Source organism: Physeter macrocephalus, unplaced genomic scaffold (genome assembly GCF_002837175.3).
Source record: "Physeter macrocephalus isolate SW-GA unplaced genomic scaffold, ASM283717v5 random_1047, whole genome shotgun sequence".
Lineage (NCBI taxonomy): Eukaryota > Metazoa > Chordata > Mammalia > Artiodactyla > Physeteridae > Physeter > Physeter macrocephalus.
In genome coordinates this window covers 389-15,090 of record NW_021146471.1, presented here as the reverse complement: position 1 = coordinate 15,090, position 14,702 = coordinate 389, and the positions used below count along the sequence as shown (strand labels likewise).

The 14,702-nt window shown below is 58.4% G+C and overlaps 2 protein-coding genes across 4 annotated transcripts in view; both read left to right on the top strand.

Annotated features, from left to right (window-relative positions):
• NRBP2 (nuclear receptor binding protein 2) overlaps positions 1-1,797 on the top strand; it is a 5,750-nt gene extending 3,953 nt beyond the window's left edge. For both annotated transcript variants that reach the window (XM_055083443.1, XM_024117519.3), the window contains 6 exons: positions 137-187; positions 270-405; positions 1,052-1,105; positions 1,193-1,256; positions 1,372-1,427; positions 1,519-1,797. In XM_055083443.1, coding sequence (XP_054939418.1) covers positions 137-187; positions 270-405; positions 1,052-1,105; positions 1,193-1,256; positions 1,372-1,427; positions 1,519-1,587 — 430 coding nt within the window. In that variant the 3' untranslated portion in view covers positions 1,588-1,797. The remainder of the gene's footprint in view (positions 1-136; positions 188-269; positions 406-1,051; positions 1,106-1,192; positions 1,257-1,371; positions 1,428-1,518) is intronic.
• Positions 1,798-6,955: 5,158 nt separating this feature from the next.
• LOC114485375 (poly(U)-binding-splicing factor PUF60-like) lies at positions 6,956-14,234 on the top strand. Of its 2 annotated transcripts, XM_028486692.2 has the most exons (4): positions 6,956-7,100; positions 11,497-11,574; positions 13,792-13,887; positions 14,003-14,234. In XM_028486692.2, the coding sequence occupies exons 1-4, from the start codon at positions 7,077-7,079 to the stop codon at positions 14,231-14,233; spliced, it is 429 nt and encodes a 142-aa protein (XP_028342493.2). In that variant the 5' UTR covers positions 6,956-7,076; the 3' UTR covers position 14,234. The 2 variants fall into 2 exon arrangements, with proteins under 2 accessions (XP_028342493.2, XP_054939419.1); XM_055083444.1 differs by lacking the exon at positions 11,497-11,574 and having other exon boundaries at positions 6,962-7,100.
• Positions 14,235-14,702: the final 468 nt, after the last annotated feature.

Sequence of the window (14,702 nt, the reverse complement as noted above, 5' to 3'; positions counted from 1 at the left end):
CCCCGTTGCAGTGGCGGTGAAAGGCCTGCAGCCCAGAGGCCTCCCCTCTCCTCCTGGCCACGCCCCCCGCCCCGCCCCCCCGCCCCCACCCACCGGCAGGACCGCCACCCTCATGTTCTCCTGACACCCGTACTAGGTACTCAGAGGTCTCCTGTTTGGAGCTTGACAAGTTCCTGGAGGATGTCAGGTGAGGGCTGGAGTGAGGCTGGGGAGTGGGCAACTGTCAGGCCTGAGCCCTCCGCTGCCACCACCCCGCACTGTGTCCCTAGAAATGGGATCTACCCACTGATGAACTTTGCTGCTGCTCGGCCCCTGGGGCTGCCCCGTGTGCTGGCCCCACCCCCCGAGGAAGCCCCAAAGGCCAAGACCCCGACGCCAGAACCCTTTGACTCAGAGACCAGAAAGGTAAGACTCCAGCCTCCACAGGCCTGCCCACTGCCCAGACGGGTGGCCTCCCCGGCCACCCTCTCCCTTTCCTTGTCCACACCCACTGGACTCCAGAGCCTCTGGCTTTGGCCTTGGGTGTGTCTCCATGGTTACCTCCCTGATCTATCTGGGCCCCCTCTCTTCCCCACTTGGATGCTGCACCAGCCCCCAGCCTGGCCGCCCTCCCCAGCTTCCCAGCCAGAATTCATGTTCTAATAGCCACAGCTGGGGGTCCTCAGCGCATGCCCCCAACCCCCCCCCCACCGCCCGGCACTCTGAGGCCTGGTTTTGCTGGTATCCTGTGCTTCTGCTGTCATAGCCCTGCGCACCTCGCTCCTCCCCCACCCCCTTCCCACAGCTCTCTTTGTTCAGGTGTTCTCTTCACCTGTGAAAACTCCTATTCATCCTTCGGTACCCAGCTTCAATATCTACTCTGGAAGTTTCCCTCAACTCGCCAGGCTCCTAGCAGTGAGATGTGCTTTCTAGGCTCCCCTTGGAGACCGTCTTCATTTCCCGTCTTCACGACCCCTTTGTGTCTGGGCCCCTTTGACACAGCACCTGCTTTTGCTGCCCAGTTGCTGAGTTCCAGCCTTCGTGAGTGACCTTGGCCTCCCGCTTCCCCCAGGTGATCCAGATGCAGTGTAACCTGGAGAGAAGCGAGGACCAGGCGCGCTGGCATGTGAGGGGGGCCGCCGCCCACAGAGGCGCGGGAGGCGGGAGGGGCGGGGCCGACTCCCGAGCCCACCCCGCCCTCCCGCCTCCCCAGCTCACTCTGCTCCTGGTGCTGGAGGACAGACTGCACCGGCAGCTCTCCTACGACCTGCTGCCAAGTAGGCCGCCGGGCGGGGCCCCGGGCTGGGGGGGCGGGGGCGGGGGCGGGCACGGCGGGCGGCGCTGCGGCCTCACGCCCCGTCCTCACGCCCCGTCCTCACGCCCCCGCCGCAGCCGACAGTGCCCAGGAGCTGGCTGCCGAGCTGGTGCACTACGGCTTCGTCCACGAGGTGAGGTGCGCAGCCGGTACGGCCAGCCTGGGAGGGCCGCAGCAGGTGGGCCGCGCCCCACCATCCCCCATGCCTCCCTCCTGCCCTGCAGGAAGATCGGCCAAAGCTGTCCGCCTTCCTGGACAGCACCTTCCTCAAGTACCGCGGAGCTCAGCCGTGACCCTGATCCCGCCTCAGCGCTCCGGCTCCCCAGCCCCCCGGAACCAGACCTGGTGGCCCCCGTGGGGAAGCTCGGCATTGGCCCCGGCGTCTGAGTGGGGGACCAGGGGCCCCCTCTGCCTGTGTGCCTGCTAGTGAGGAACCTCCCCCTTGCACAGCTCCCAGCAACCCTGCGGTGGGGCTGAGGGTGGTGAGGTCAGGCCCGTCAGGGGTGAGGGAGCCGGGGCTGGGGCTGGGGGGCTGGTTAGGCCCCGCATGTCCTTAGGATCAGGATCCCCCCGTCGGCCAGCTTCCACAACTCAGCGTCCCTCCCGTACCCTTCATGTCCACCCCCGACGCCGTCTGGTCATGAGGGGCTGCCCTGCAGGGAAACGCGGCACAGTGCTGGGGGGCTGAGGGGCGGGGGTCGGCCCTGGACAGATGTGCGCCCAGGGAAGCGCTCCATTCCAAGTTGCTACCGCAGAGCCACACGAGGAACCGGAATCGCCGCCTTAAACCCGCGGTAAACCACCTGCAGGTGTCAGGCGTGGTGCTGGGCACTGGGCAGGGCCATGGCCCTGCAGCTCCAGGTGGCTCTCACACCCCGCCCCCCGGCCAGTGCAGACCCTCCAAAGGGCTATTTTCTGTCCTTGTTCCCTGGCCTCGCGTGGTCAGGGTCAGGCACCCTCCCTGCTCCTCCCAAGCTCACCACCCCTCCTGCTACCTCTCTTACCTCCTCCTGTGGCAGCTGCCTTCCTGGGTCCTAAGGCTACCAGCCCCGGCTCCCTGTCTCCCCCACCCCTACCCCCCATAACCCTAGCCTCCATTCACTTGGACCACCTCCCTTCATTTTCAAATGTAGTTGATCGCTCTTAAAGATTTTAAACTGCATGTATAGATTTAGCACATTCAGGTTTCTAAGCATTTCAAATGTCAAACAAGAAAAGCTCACCACCGTGTTAGTTCTCTGTTGCTGCTGTCAGGATTTACCACAAACTCAGTGGCTTAAACCAGCACCCTTAGATAGTTCTGTAGCTCAGAAGTCTTGGCACAGATCCCACCAGACTAAAATCAAGGTGTTAACAAGACTGCGTGTCTTTCTGGAGGTTCTAGGGCAGAATCCGTTTCCTGCTCCTTCAGGTTGCTGGCCTGCAGGTGTCAGGCGCGGCGCTGGGCACAGGGTAGGGATTCATTTCCTCGCAGTGATGGGGCCGAGGTCCCCACTTCCTTGCCTGCTGTAAACTGAAGGCCACTCTCAGCTTCTAGAGGCAGCCACCTCCACTGGCTCACGGCCCCGTCCTCTGTCTTCAAAGTCAGAAACATCGGGTGGAGTCTGTCTCATGAACTGTGTGTCTGATTTTCTGCAGCCAGGAAAGCTTCGTGTGGCTAGGTTGGGCCCACCCGGATAATCCAGGATGATCTCCCCATCTCAAGGTCCTTAATCTTTACCACATGTGCAAAATACCTTTCACCAAGTAAAGTAATATTCACAGGTTCTGGGGGTTGGGACACGGACATCTTTGCAAGGGGCAGGGGGTGGGTGTCATTATCCCACCTACCACATCACCCTAGCCAAAACCCTAAACCAAAACACCTTACACCAAGATGTATCAAATGAAATAAATGCACCAATACGGTGACTCTCAAGTTATCTTAAACATTCCAATACTCTTTACAAAATTATTCAAGTTCTCACACCTTTCAATTTAAAATTACAATCTAAAATAACTTACACATCTAGTTGGAAACGCTGATGCTGTCTGATTCTGCGTCATCTTAAACAGTTTGAGTGTCCAATGCATAACAGATTGTACCAGTGATTAAACTGAACTCAAAAGGATCAATACTATCATTGCTTCGTTTAATGCCTATGCTGAGGTTTACATTTTAACTTTTATCTTTTCAAAGTTATATACACATTATTTTAAAAGTGGGATTTTCTTAGGCCAATAATAAATAAATAATAAATACTGTCTCTAACCCTGACCCTTTCCAAATTCAACTCTCTTAGCTGTTTCTTCAGGCATTTAAAATGCATGTTTCACAAAACTGCACGCATGCTTTTACTGTTTTTTTATTGGTTTTTTACATCACATGTCACCTGCTGGTGTCCTCTGAGGGGAAGGGGGTCACTGGCCTCAGCCCCCTGACCCAGCGTCATCCCAGTGTGATGGGTAATTCCGCTTCATTCCCACAGGTCTCAGCAGAGAACAAGGTGTCCTAGGATTATACTTGCTTTCTCGCACAACTTTTTGTTTCCCCTGGAGTTAATCATTGCCTTTTTGGGGGCTTAGTTTTCTACGCGTCTCATTAATTCCTCCCTAGATTCTCCCGCAGAAGTGTGAACCTACTCTCAGTCTTGAGATTTGTTGCATAGCTGGCTGCTGTGTCATCTTTTCCTGGAGCCCCCAGCCTGCCCACTCTCTGCCCCAGGCTACTTGTTCTTGGGTTTGTGACCCAGCTGTCAGCGTGGGCTACGCCTTCACCAGCACCTCCCTCCTCTTGTCTCTGCAACCCATGCTTTCTTCTTCCTTCATTCACCCTGTTTGAGGAGGAACATCCTGAGCGAGGATGCATGGAGAGTCACGGAGTCGTTCCTGTTTGCCCTCACTACTCTCACATCTGCTTGTTCGTGCAACTAGGGACAGTGTTGGGCTGGTGGAAGATTACTTCTTGCCAGGACTTTGAGGGTATCCTGTCATTTTCTTCCAGTCCCAAGAACTCCCATGCCTTTGAGTTCTGACCCTTTGTGATCTCTCTCTCTCTCTCTCTCTCTCTCTCTCTCTGTCTCTCTCTCTCTCGATCTTCTCTTTACCCAAGTGCTTTGGAAATTCTCAACGATGTGTCCTGACGTAGACCTTCTCTTTCTTTTATTTTGTTATTATTTTTAATTGAAGTATAGTTGATTTACAGTGTTGTGTTAATTACTGCTGTACAGCAATTTCCGTTATGGTTTATCATAGTATATTGAATATAGTTCTCTGCACTATACAGTAGGACCTTGTTGTTTTTTTAAATATTTATTCATTTATTTACTTGGTTGCGCCAGGTGTTAGCTGCAGCTCGAGGGCTCCTTACTTGTGGCATGCAAACTCTTAGTAGCAGCATGCATGCGGGCTCTAGCTCCCTGACCAGGGATCGAACCTGGGCCCCCTGCATTGGGAGCGCAGAGCCTTACCCACTGTGCCACCAGGGAAGTCCCTGGACCTTGTTGTTTACGACCTCTTTCATCTATTGTCCAGAGATCCCAACCCTTCAGTTCTAGGAAGTTTTCTTTGCTTTTCTGGTGATTTCTCCCCTCTCCTTTTCTGGAATGCTTACTTAGATGTTGGACTTATTTTTTGACAGGTGCAATATGTGCTGGTTAAGGGCATAGGCTCTGGAGCCATTCTGCTGCTTCCTGCTGTGTGACAGTGGTCTGTGACTCCACTTTCTCACCTGTAAAGATGGGGATAATAATGGTTCCCACTTCATGGGGTGGTTGTGAGATCGCACAAGTTAACTGTGAAAAGTAACGAGAACAGTGCCCAGCACACAAGCACTCTGAATGCAGCAATGCCAGATTTTCACAGGGGAAGCTGCCACCAGGGGGTGGTGCTTTTGCCCCCCACAATGGTGGTGGCAAGTCCCAGCCCATCCACCCCATTATCCACCCCCTCTGTCATGGAGGCCTCTAAGGCTCCCGGCCAGCTCTGGCACCGGGGAGTGCTGACAAGTGTGACAATGACCCCATTGTCTGCTTTCTAGCTATATGGTTTTGTTGTTGTCATGCATTCTGGAAAATTACAGCTTTATCTTTCAACCTTTCTGTTTAACTGTTCGTTTTCCGCTCATGCTTTCCATTTATAAGTGCTCTTTCTCGCCTGCTGAATGTTCTTGCTTCATAGCCTCTTGTTCGTGTTTTCGGTGCAACAGCCTCTCTGCTATCTCTGAGGACACGGTTTTAGCTTTTTCCTTTTTTCCTCCTCCTGCTCGCTTTATTGGCTGTGTTCCTTCTGAGGCCCTTTTCCTTTTGCTTTTTTGTTTTTTCCTCTCCCTCAGCTGTCTGGTGCTCCTGGGTTGCCCAGTTGCATTTAATCTTAGTGGCTGGGGCTTATTGCCTGGTGAGCTTTGAGATCAAGGATCGAGCCAGGCCATTCTCCTGACCACCTCCCAACTGCCAGGCTTTTCTTCTGTGTTGGGAGCTACTGCAGAGATGAGCTCTTCTCTCTGAGGATTGTGGGTGCCACATGCTTGGGGCCGGACTTGGAGCCAGGGGTGGAGGTGGCAGAAAGGCGGGAATCTCACGTATTCCCCCACTTTCAGAACAGGACCCTGCCCCCAACGGCCAACCCAAACAACCGAGAGCGCCTCTGCTGGAGCTCATCTCCCAGCCACTGCCGGTAGGGGCTGAGCCCTGGAGTCTCTTCCTTTTCACAGTTGCGCTTGCGTGAACCATCTCCTGGACCCCGACCTCCAAGATGCGAAAGCAGCTGCCGCTGTCCACCTTTCTTCAGCTCCACAACATTCCACCCCTTTGTCTTCATGGGTTGCTTCCTTTATAAAATCCTTTTCCTATCATTTTAGAGAGAAGGGAGATGAGGCAAATATCGTTGGGTTTAACCAGGGGTGTCTGTATTTCATGTCAAACTCTCCCAGGATGGAGAAGAGACCTGCCTAGTTGGGGAAGACACCTTGCTGCCTCAGGCAGGCTGAAGTTGCTAAGCTGACAGCCTCAGGGCCTGAGGCTCACTGAGTGAGGGTCTTGGGACCGGGTGGGCATGCAGCAAACGTCCAGGGCAGTTCAACACCAGGGATGGACACCTGGAGCCTTTAAAAAACAGTTCAGAACTAAGGGGACGCTGAGTGCATACCCTTCCCACGGGATTGGTTCAGAAGCCTGTCTCTTGGGTTGCAGTTCTACCGACTGTATGTCAGTGACTCTACGACGCCATCGGTGCAAAAGATGCACTGTTTTATGGATCAGTAGGAAAGAGAAAATGCGGCCATTAGGTGACAGCACACCATGCATTGGTAGGCGCATTCAGAGATGTTATGATGCAAAGATACATCTCGAAATCTGAGTCCGAAATACAGCGATTCTTTGTCACTGCTTTCAACCGCAGCCCTGGAGAGGATCGGGCCGTCTGTGCCCTGCCTCGGGTTTTCCTGCAAAGCAGGCAGAAAACCGAGCAGAGGCCGGAGGGCGGCACGGGACGAAGCGAGGGGGGGGACTGGGGCGCACCGAGGCCGGCGGAGGGCGGGGCTGGCGGCGAGCGGAGGGCGGGCGGCAGCGCGCGCGCCCCCGACACCCACCGGCCCCGCCCCTTCTGCCCGCCCCTCCCGGAGCGTTAACTGTTTCTCCCCTCACCGGAAGCGCGCTCCTTTTTCCTTCCACGTCGCCGGGGGAAAGGGCCTTAATCGCGAGAGTTCCGTCCTCTTGAGAGTTCCTCTGCCGGCACCCAGATCGCGCGAGACCGCGGAAGGTGCCGAAGCGTGCGGCGCGCGCGCGGCGGCCGCGACGGGCGCAAGATGGCGACGGCGACCATAGCTCTAGTAAGTGAGCACCCCGTGACCGCGGGCCGCCGCTCAGATGGCGGGTGCGGGTTGTCGGCCCGGCCAGGGCGCCGAGGGTCCCCCGGGGATGTGGCGGTCGCTCCGGCGCCCCGCGCGAGCTCCCGCGCGCGTCCTTTGGTCGCGCGAGGCGGGGGCGGGGCGGGCGCGAGGCGGGGGCTGGCCTGCGGCCGCAGCTTCCGGCCCGCAGATAGCAGTTTCCGGCGGCCGGCGCGGGAGGGCCTGGCGCGTTGGGGACCCGGGGCGTATCTGCGGGCCGTGCCGCGCGCCGAGCCGGGTCCCTTCGCGGTGAGGCCGGTCGGGCCCCGGCGGCGGTCGTCCCCCTCTGTCGACGGGGTGCGCCTGTGTCCCCGACTTGAAGGCGGGGCTCCTGGGAACCGTGGCGTTTCTCCTCCCGCTAGTGTGAAAGGGGCCGCTGGGCGTGCGGGGGCCTATAGGAAGCAATCGGGCCTGGTGAGGAGGGAGGCCTTGGCTTCTTGCGTACACAGCTGTGAATTGCTCTCCGCTGATGCTCAGCGGGGAAGAGGTTTCCAGCCAACAGGGACTCCGTCCTGCTATCCCCACTCAGGAAGGGAAGACTCATTGCATGTTTACTGAGCGATCACATTGTCCCAAGCGCTCTGCGAGGACTTGGGGAAACAGTGGGGAACCAAAGGCAGTCTTGCCCTTTTCCGGGGTCTGGTGGGCACTGGAGACCCGTTCCCACCCAGGGTGCGTGAAGTGCTAGGGGGGTGCGGGCACCTAGAGGAAGGAACCCCTCCTGCCCTGCTTAGTGCTCGCGTCCGTCAGCCACGTGGAGCAGTTAGCATAGATGGGCAACCCCTCCTCACACAGCACTTCCGTGGTGAAGTCTCCCTTCACTCTTCTTCCTCCCAGGCTTGTGCGACCGACTCCCCTCTGGGACCCTTCACAGGGTGCATCCATTTCTTTACCTGCCACTCTCCCCCGACCTGTCCTCAGACTGATGTGGTGAGGTCTGTCTAAGAAGGCAGCTTTTGCAGGTAGATGGAGGCTGGACTGATAGGGGAGATGTCTGAGGGTCAGGGGGTGTACTTAGACTGCCTTGGCTGTGCTCTCAGCTGGGGGCTGATACCCGAGAGGGGGCCGAACCTGTCGCACTGGGGAAGAAACTGACCCCCAATGAGAGAGAGGCCCCAGGCTATGAGGGGGGCCCAGTGTGTGATTCTCAGGCCTAGCTAACTTCACTGTCCTCTTTCTGCCGTGTCCTGCTTCCTGTTGAAGCCACGAGAGCAACTACCTTTGTGAGAGGTACTTTAGAGAGAAAAGAGGTGAAGGTGGAGGCTTGGAGGCCACCAAAACTCCTGGGAAGATGTAGGAGCAGGAGAGGCCAGTGAGAGTCATGTCCCCAAGCGTCCACAGACCTGCGTCAACACCATGCCCCAGCCTTGCTCAGGGGGACTCAGCTTTGCTGTGGCACGGGGCCAGACACAGGTGGTGTCATAGTAGAGGTGGATGGGGGCACCGAGTCTAAACACTGTAAGCTGGGGTTTTCAATAAGCATCTTCACTGACCGCCTGATTCCTTTCAAGAGGTTAATATATGTATGTTAATAGGCGTATGTAAACTGTAAAGGCCCAGGCTTACCTCATCAGCTTGAGGGAGTGAAGTCCAGCTTGTGGTCCAACACATTCCTCCTCCTACCTTTTGAATGGATAGCTTTCTGTTTCCCTGCAGTCCTTTTGGGGCATATTGAGAGCTTGGCCTCTTGTCCTCTGGCCCATGCACACTGAGCAGTGCTGGTTTGCTGTCCTAAGCTGTGGCTTCAGCTCTTGTGGGAGGTGGAGTGGAATGGCACAGTGATCTCGTGGGGAAGGACCCAGGAAGATACAGGAGTACCTCTTCTGAGTTGGTGTGCCTTCCACCTGGTGGCTGCAGAAACGGTCCGTAGCCCCTTCCTCTGACACTTGGACTCACCCCCACTTGGGACCATCCTTCTTGGGTTCCATGTGGCAGGAGCACTGGGACCCTCCCCCTCCCCAGGGGCACAGTTGCCTTTCCTCCTTCTGCGGGCCCCAGCCTGCACATCAGTTCACAGAGAGGCCTCCTGGGCTCTGTGGCCCGGTGCGCCTCAGCCCCGCTCTTCCCGCCCTGTGCTTGATGTTCTCCTTAGCGCTTGTTGGCTACAGAAATCGTCGCACGTAGGTGCTGGTTGGCATGTCTCTTGTCTTCTTTTGCTGCATCTGCGGTGCCCTGCACGGAGCCTGGCCATGCAGTGGACAGCATGGCACCGTGTGAAGGGGACTGAACGGAAGGAAGGCAGTGTCCTGCAGTGGCCCTGCTGTGGTGACTTGACTCTGGATGTTGTAATAATACTAATAGTCATTGAAACCTCTGGATTGCTTGCCACGTGCAGATGGATTGTCTTAAGTACTTTATATGGAGCCACTCACTGAATCTTCCTGCCAGCCCCAGGAGCCAGGCCTGAAGAGCCTGAAGCCTGGAGATGTTAAGTAATACGTAACCTGTCTTTCTTTCTAGTGGAAATAATCCTTTTGCCCTGCGCTGCTGGTCATTGACAGTGCTGGGGTTTGGGGCCCAGAATCATGGGGCAGCACTGCACCCCACCCCACCATACACACACACCTGCCAGAGGGGGATTTGCACCCCTCAAAGCACTGCTGCCTGGTTGGGGGCGGGGTGGGGGCTTTGTGACCGCAGGGCATGCTGCATTCATTGCCAGAGGATGACAGCATAGGACTAGCTGTAATGACAAATGACAGTTTCCTTTAAGCTCTCTTAGCATCTGCTTAGAACAGAACCCTAGGCTCCGTGGGACTGGAAACTTTGTTTCTGCCATGAATGGGGTAGGATGTCCTTCCTAGAGTTCCTGGTGAACTGAGTTTTCCTGGGAAGTCTCTTCTGAGCTGTGTTCTGATCTCAGCACTGTCCTGGTTCCTGCATTGGCTATTACAGTAATTTGGGGAAGTGGTTTACAAGTGTGCCCTCAAGTTGACTCTGTTCACAGGGGTCTAAAGGTTGGATTGTATCCCCAGACCTGAAGTGATCTCTTGCTGTGGGTCTTAAGAGGCAGCCTCTGCTCTGGGTGTGTTCTGGGGGCTGCCAGGGAACTTGGGGCAAAGCCAGACTCTAACCCTGTCCCCAGATGCCATGTACCCACTGGGTGAGACCTGTGTCAGCAGGTCCCCCCTTTCCTTTGTCTCTCTCTGGGGCACGGTTTCTAAGCAGCAGTGGTGCCGAGTTCAGAGGGGTTCCAGGGAGGCAGCAGGGCTGGGTCGGCCACAGCTTCTGTGCCCACTGGCCATGTCTCTAGTGCAGTCAGGTTTGTGCTGCTGTCTCTCCTTTGAGGCTGGAATTCCTGAGACATGCTCCGGCCAGGTTGGCCCAGCCTTTGGCTTTGTTTGTGCACGGATCCTCGAGGGTGGGCATGGCTGTCACCTGTGTTCAAGATATCTGTGGGTCTCGTCTTTGAGCTGGGAGTGGGTTCCTGCTCTGTGGCATCTGAGAAGGTGGGGAAGTCTCAGGGCCCTTCCACTAAGACCCTCACCCCTGTGACGTTGCCCACCTTCTGCCCTTGGCCTGCCACCCTTCTAAGCCCGGTCGGGAGCTTCTCCTTCCATTGGGTTGGCTCTGCACGGCAGTGCTTCTCGGCCCCTCTAGGCGTGGCCAAGCTCTCATCTGCCCTGAGTTAGACAGCCCTGGACAGTTTGCTGGGGGAGGGAGGCTTACACATGCAGACCCCCTGCCCGGCCCTGCCACTCAGAGGGCAGCCCTCCTCAGAGCTGTCTTCAGGAGGGGCCTGGGACCTGCCCCAGGGGCTTGGCCAGAGACTGTTGAAGGCATTGGGGCTGATGCTGAGCTGTGGGCTGGCCCAGGCATGTGTACAGGGTGCTAAAGAGGTGCCTCTGTCTGCCTCAGGAGGGAGACGGCCATCTGTGCTCCTTGTCATCTTGTCCTGCCCGGCCTGGCCCAGCCTGCCAGTAGGAAAGGAAGTGATCTTTAGGACCTCAGCTGTGTGGCCAGAGGGCACCTCTCGACCCACTCTTGCCTTTTGTTGGCCTGGGGCAGGAGCACAGCTCAGCTCTCTACCGTGTCTCTTTCTGGGGACTCGTTGCCAGCTCGGGGCTGCCCCAGATTCTGCTCTGGTTTCTGCCAGGCCAGCCCCTTGTGCTGGGCTCTGGGCAGCTGCAGGTGTGCTGGAGGAGTGGGCAGGGTGAGGTGCAGTGAGGCAGTGTCAGGAGTGTTCAGGGGCCATGTCACAGCTGGCTCCCTCCTGGGCCCCTGCCGGCCTCCCTTCCTGGTCCGTGCGGAGCTCAGCTCTTAACCAGGAAAGATGAGAGAGGGCCTGGGTGGCTGGGTCTCGTGAATGTCCGTCACATCGTCTCCTTCCTGCCTGCAGCAGGTCAATGGCCAGCAAGGAGGGGGGTCCGAGCCGGCGGCGGCGGCGGCAGCGGGAGACAAATGGAAACCTTCACAGGTACTGACCTTAAGCATCCTCGCCCTCAGGCCCGCCTGCCCGCCTGCCCGCCCGCCCGCCCGCCCGCCTTCGCGTCCCTGGGCCCAGAGAGACCTGGCAGGGGGTGGGGCGGGAGGAGCCCGAGGGACTCTTCTCTGCCTTCTGGGCAGAGATGCCTGTCCTGCCCTCTCGCCACCCAGCCTCCAGCCTGGCTGTAGCCTCCTCCTCCCTGCCTCTACTTGGTGTCCTCCCTGCTTCTGTGGTGGGTTGAAGCCTCGTGTGTCTTCAGACACCAGGCAGATGGTGGCTGTGGTCAGGTGGGATGTGAACCTCAGCCGGTGGGTGCCCTTCACCGTCGGTGTCATACAGAGGGGCAAAGGTGTTGTTCCAGAACGTGCAGGGTATTGTTAAGAGCCAGAGATACAGAGTTTCACTTCAGATCTCTGATTTAAGTAAAATGTGAAAGCAGAACCATGTGTAAGTCAAAGTACAAGTCCGGGGGCCTCGGGCAGGGCTTCAGGGTAGGCGTGGGAGATCTTGGCCAGTTCTGGTCGCGGAGCCGGTGGCAGTGTGGTAGGGGGAGCCGGGTAAGAAGGTTCTTCACGCTTCTCCACGGCAGCGCCTGCGTCCAGCGGGTTGGGGGGCTGTTCGGCTGGGCCCCCAGCACGCTCGGGGGAGGGCCATGGCACGCAGCCTGGACCCTAGGAAGTTACCGGGGCTGAAACTGGTGGGCCCCTTTAGCCAGCCCTCCCCGACCCTGGCTGGCTGGCTAGCCAGCCAGCCATTGGTTGGTAGAAGAGCTTTTTGTTTATCAAGACAAAGAAGAGATTGAAAAGTTTCTAAGGGGCTGAAAGGGGGTAGCATTGGTTACCATGGTGACAGTCTGCTCTGGAGTCATAGCCCCAGGCTCTCGGGCCTCTCTCCCACTAAGGAGAAATGGGCTTGGAGCCAGCGGGAAGGAGGACAGCCTCGCAGGGGCCAGACTGGGTCGCCAGGGGAGGGGCTTCCAGGGCTTCCTGCCCTTTGACCGTGTGCTGGAAATCCCACACTCCAGCTGGTCAGGATGGTGGTTCTTGGGGTTTGGGTCATCCAGCCCCTTCCTGCCCCCTTTGTACCTCTGTCCTTGCTCGTCACTCCTGTGCTGGCGACCTGCCTCTCTTCTCTGCTGTCCCTCCCGAGGCTTCATGCTGGGGGCTACAGAATACCCCCTCTGGAGCGTTTGCTGGCCACCCAGCAAGTGGTGGATAGGCAGGTGTGTTCTAACTCCCGACACACATGCTCTTCTGGGTCTGGTGGCCGTGCTTCTCTTCCAGTCTACACAACTGTTTTCTTCCCCGTGCAAACAGCTTAGAAATGAGTTTTGATAGAGGGCATGTAAACCATCCTAGTAGCACCCACTGTGGTCTGCAGCAGGCTGGGACACCGCCACCGCCACCAAAGCGTCTCCTCACCCCTGTGCTCGCCTAGGGTGCTGGTGGGTGTCCACGTCTGTCCCCCTGTGGCTGGCCTGCTTCTGGCTTCTCTTGCCAGGATGCTGTGCACAGCCCAGGGAGAAGTTTGGTGGAGGTGGGTTGGAGCCCTCCTCGGGGCCGCGGTGGCCTGGGAGAACAACTCCGGGCTCTCCGGGCGGTGTGCCCAGTGTGCAGGGATGGGTTACCTCCTGGAGCTGTGCTGAGAGGGAGCCCTTGCCCATGCTTGCTCTTTGAGTGGCCCCTGGATCTCGTCCCTAGCAGGGAAGCCGTGTCTGTGGCCATGGCTGGGGCCATGAGAAAGTGTGGTGCCAGGCAGTCCGGGAGTGAGGAGTCCCAGGACCTCCAGAGAGCCCTGACCCCCTCCCCTTGTCTTAGAGGACAGCTGAGGCCGGCTTTCTTGTGCAGCATGGGACGGGGGTTCTGGGGTCAGGCTTGCCACGAGGGCTTGGTGACTCCTGCAAGCCTGGGTCCTGCAGCTGCTCTGGGTTGGCCAAGGGCCCCCAAGGTGTCTGTCATCCCGGTGTGTGTCCTCCCGGTGGGTCCTGGAGGAGACCGGCCTGGGACAGGCATAGGGATGTCAGGTGGGCAGACCTACGTCTCCAGGCCAGGCGGGAGACAGTCTGTGTGAGGGCCTGTCTGCCGCTGGGAGTGGGCCGAGCTGCGGGCCACGTGCGGTTGTCGGGGCAGAAGGTGGGGTGGGCTCCTGGGGCCGTGTGAGGGAGGTCTTGAACTTGTTCTTAATGACTTCCCTGCTCCCCATCACCAGGGGACAGACTCCATCAAGATGGAGAACGGGCAGAGCACAGCCGCAAAGCTGGGACTGCCTCCCCTGACGCCTGAGCAGCAAGAGGCCCTCCAGAAGGTGAGAGTGTGCGTCCTGCCCGGGGCGCTGCGGCAGGGGGAAGCCGCTGGGCGGGGGAAGGCCCGTCTCCCCGCAGGCCAGGCCCCCCAGTGCTCCTCACCACCTTCTCTCGCAGGCCAAGAAGTACGCCATGGAGCAGAGCATCAAGAGTGTGCTGGTGAAGCAGACCATCGCCCACCAGCAGCAGCAGCTCACCAACCTGCAGGTGAGCTGCCCTCCCCGCCCCTCCACCGCCTCCTCTGCCTTCTCTTCCTCCTCTCGTGCCTGCGGCTGTCCCCGCAAGGTGTCGTGCTGCTCGGTTTCTCAAGGACTCCTTGGGACGCCCAGGTTCCTCCCTGAGGCATGAGTGGCCCAGCCTGACCCACCTGTTGAGAGCCCACCCCCCCCCCCCCACCCTCCTCTGCGCCCCGCCGCCCTTCCCGAATCGGCTCTTCTTCTTGGACTTCAGACTGTGGTCCTGAGCCCGTGTGCCCCCAGGCGGCGTGGCTGGTGTTGCAGCCCCTAGGAATGTTCCTCCCCACCCCCATGGCCTCGGATAAGAGCAGTCAGGCCCCCCTGCAGGGAGTTCAGTCCTCGGCTTGGGGCCCAGGACTGAGAGGACAGGCTGGGGACGCCTCCACGGGGCCCTGCTCTAGGCCTGTGGCCAAAGGCTGCCTCGGCTCTGGGGAAGAGGACAGGGTGAGGCTGACAGGTGCCTGGGCCTCGAGCCCCCCGCCCCCTGCCCCCCTGCCCCCCTGCCCCTCAGATGTTCACGCTGCCAGGAGATGCCCTGGCTCTTCACTGTGCTCCATCCGTTCCTCCCCTCCCCCTCCCCT

Coding starts and splice junctions, on each gene's coding strand:
- LOC114485375 (XM_028486692.2), top strand. CDS start 7,077: ATGGCGACGGCGACCATAGCTCTA. Junction 7,101..11,496: donor CGACGGCGACCATAGCTCTA/GTAAGTGAGCAC, acceptor TCCTGCCTGCAG/CAGGTCAATGGCCAGCAAGG. Junction 11,575..13,791: donor ACAAATGGAAACCTTCACAG/GTACTGACCTTA, acceptor CCCCATCACCAG/GGGACAGACTCCATCAAGAT.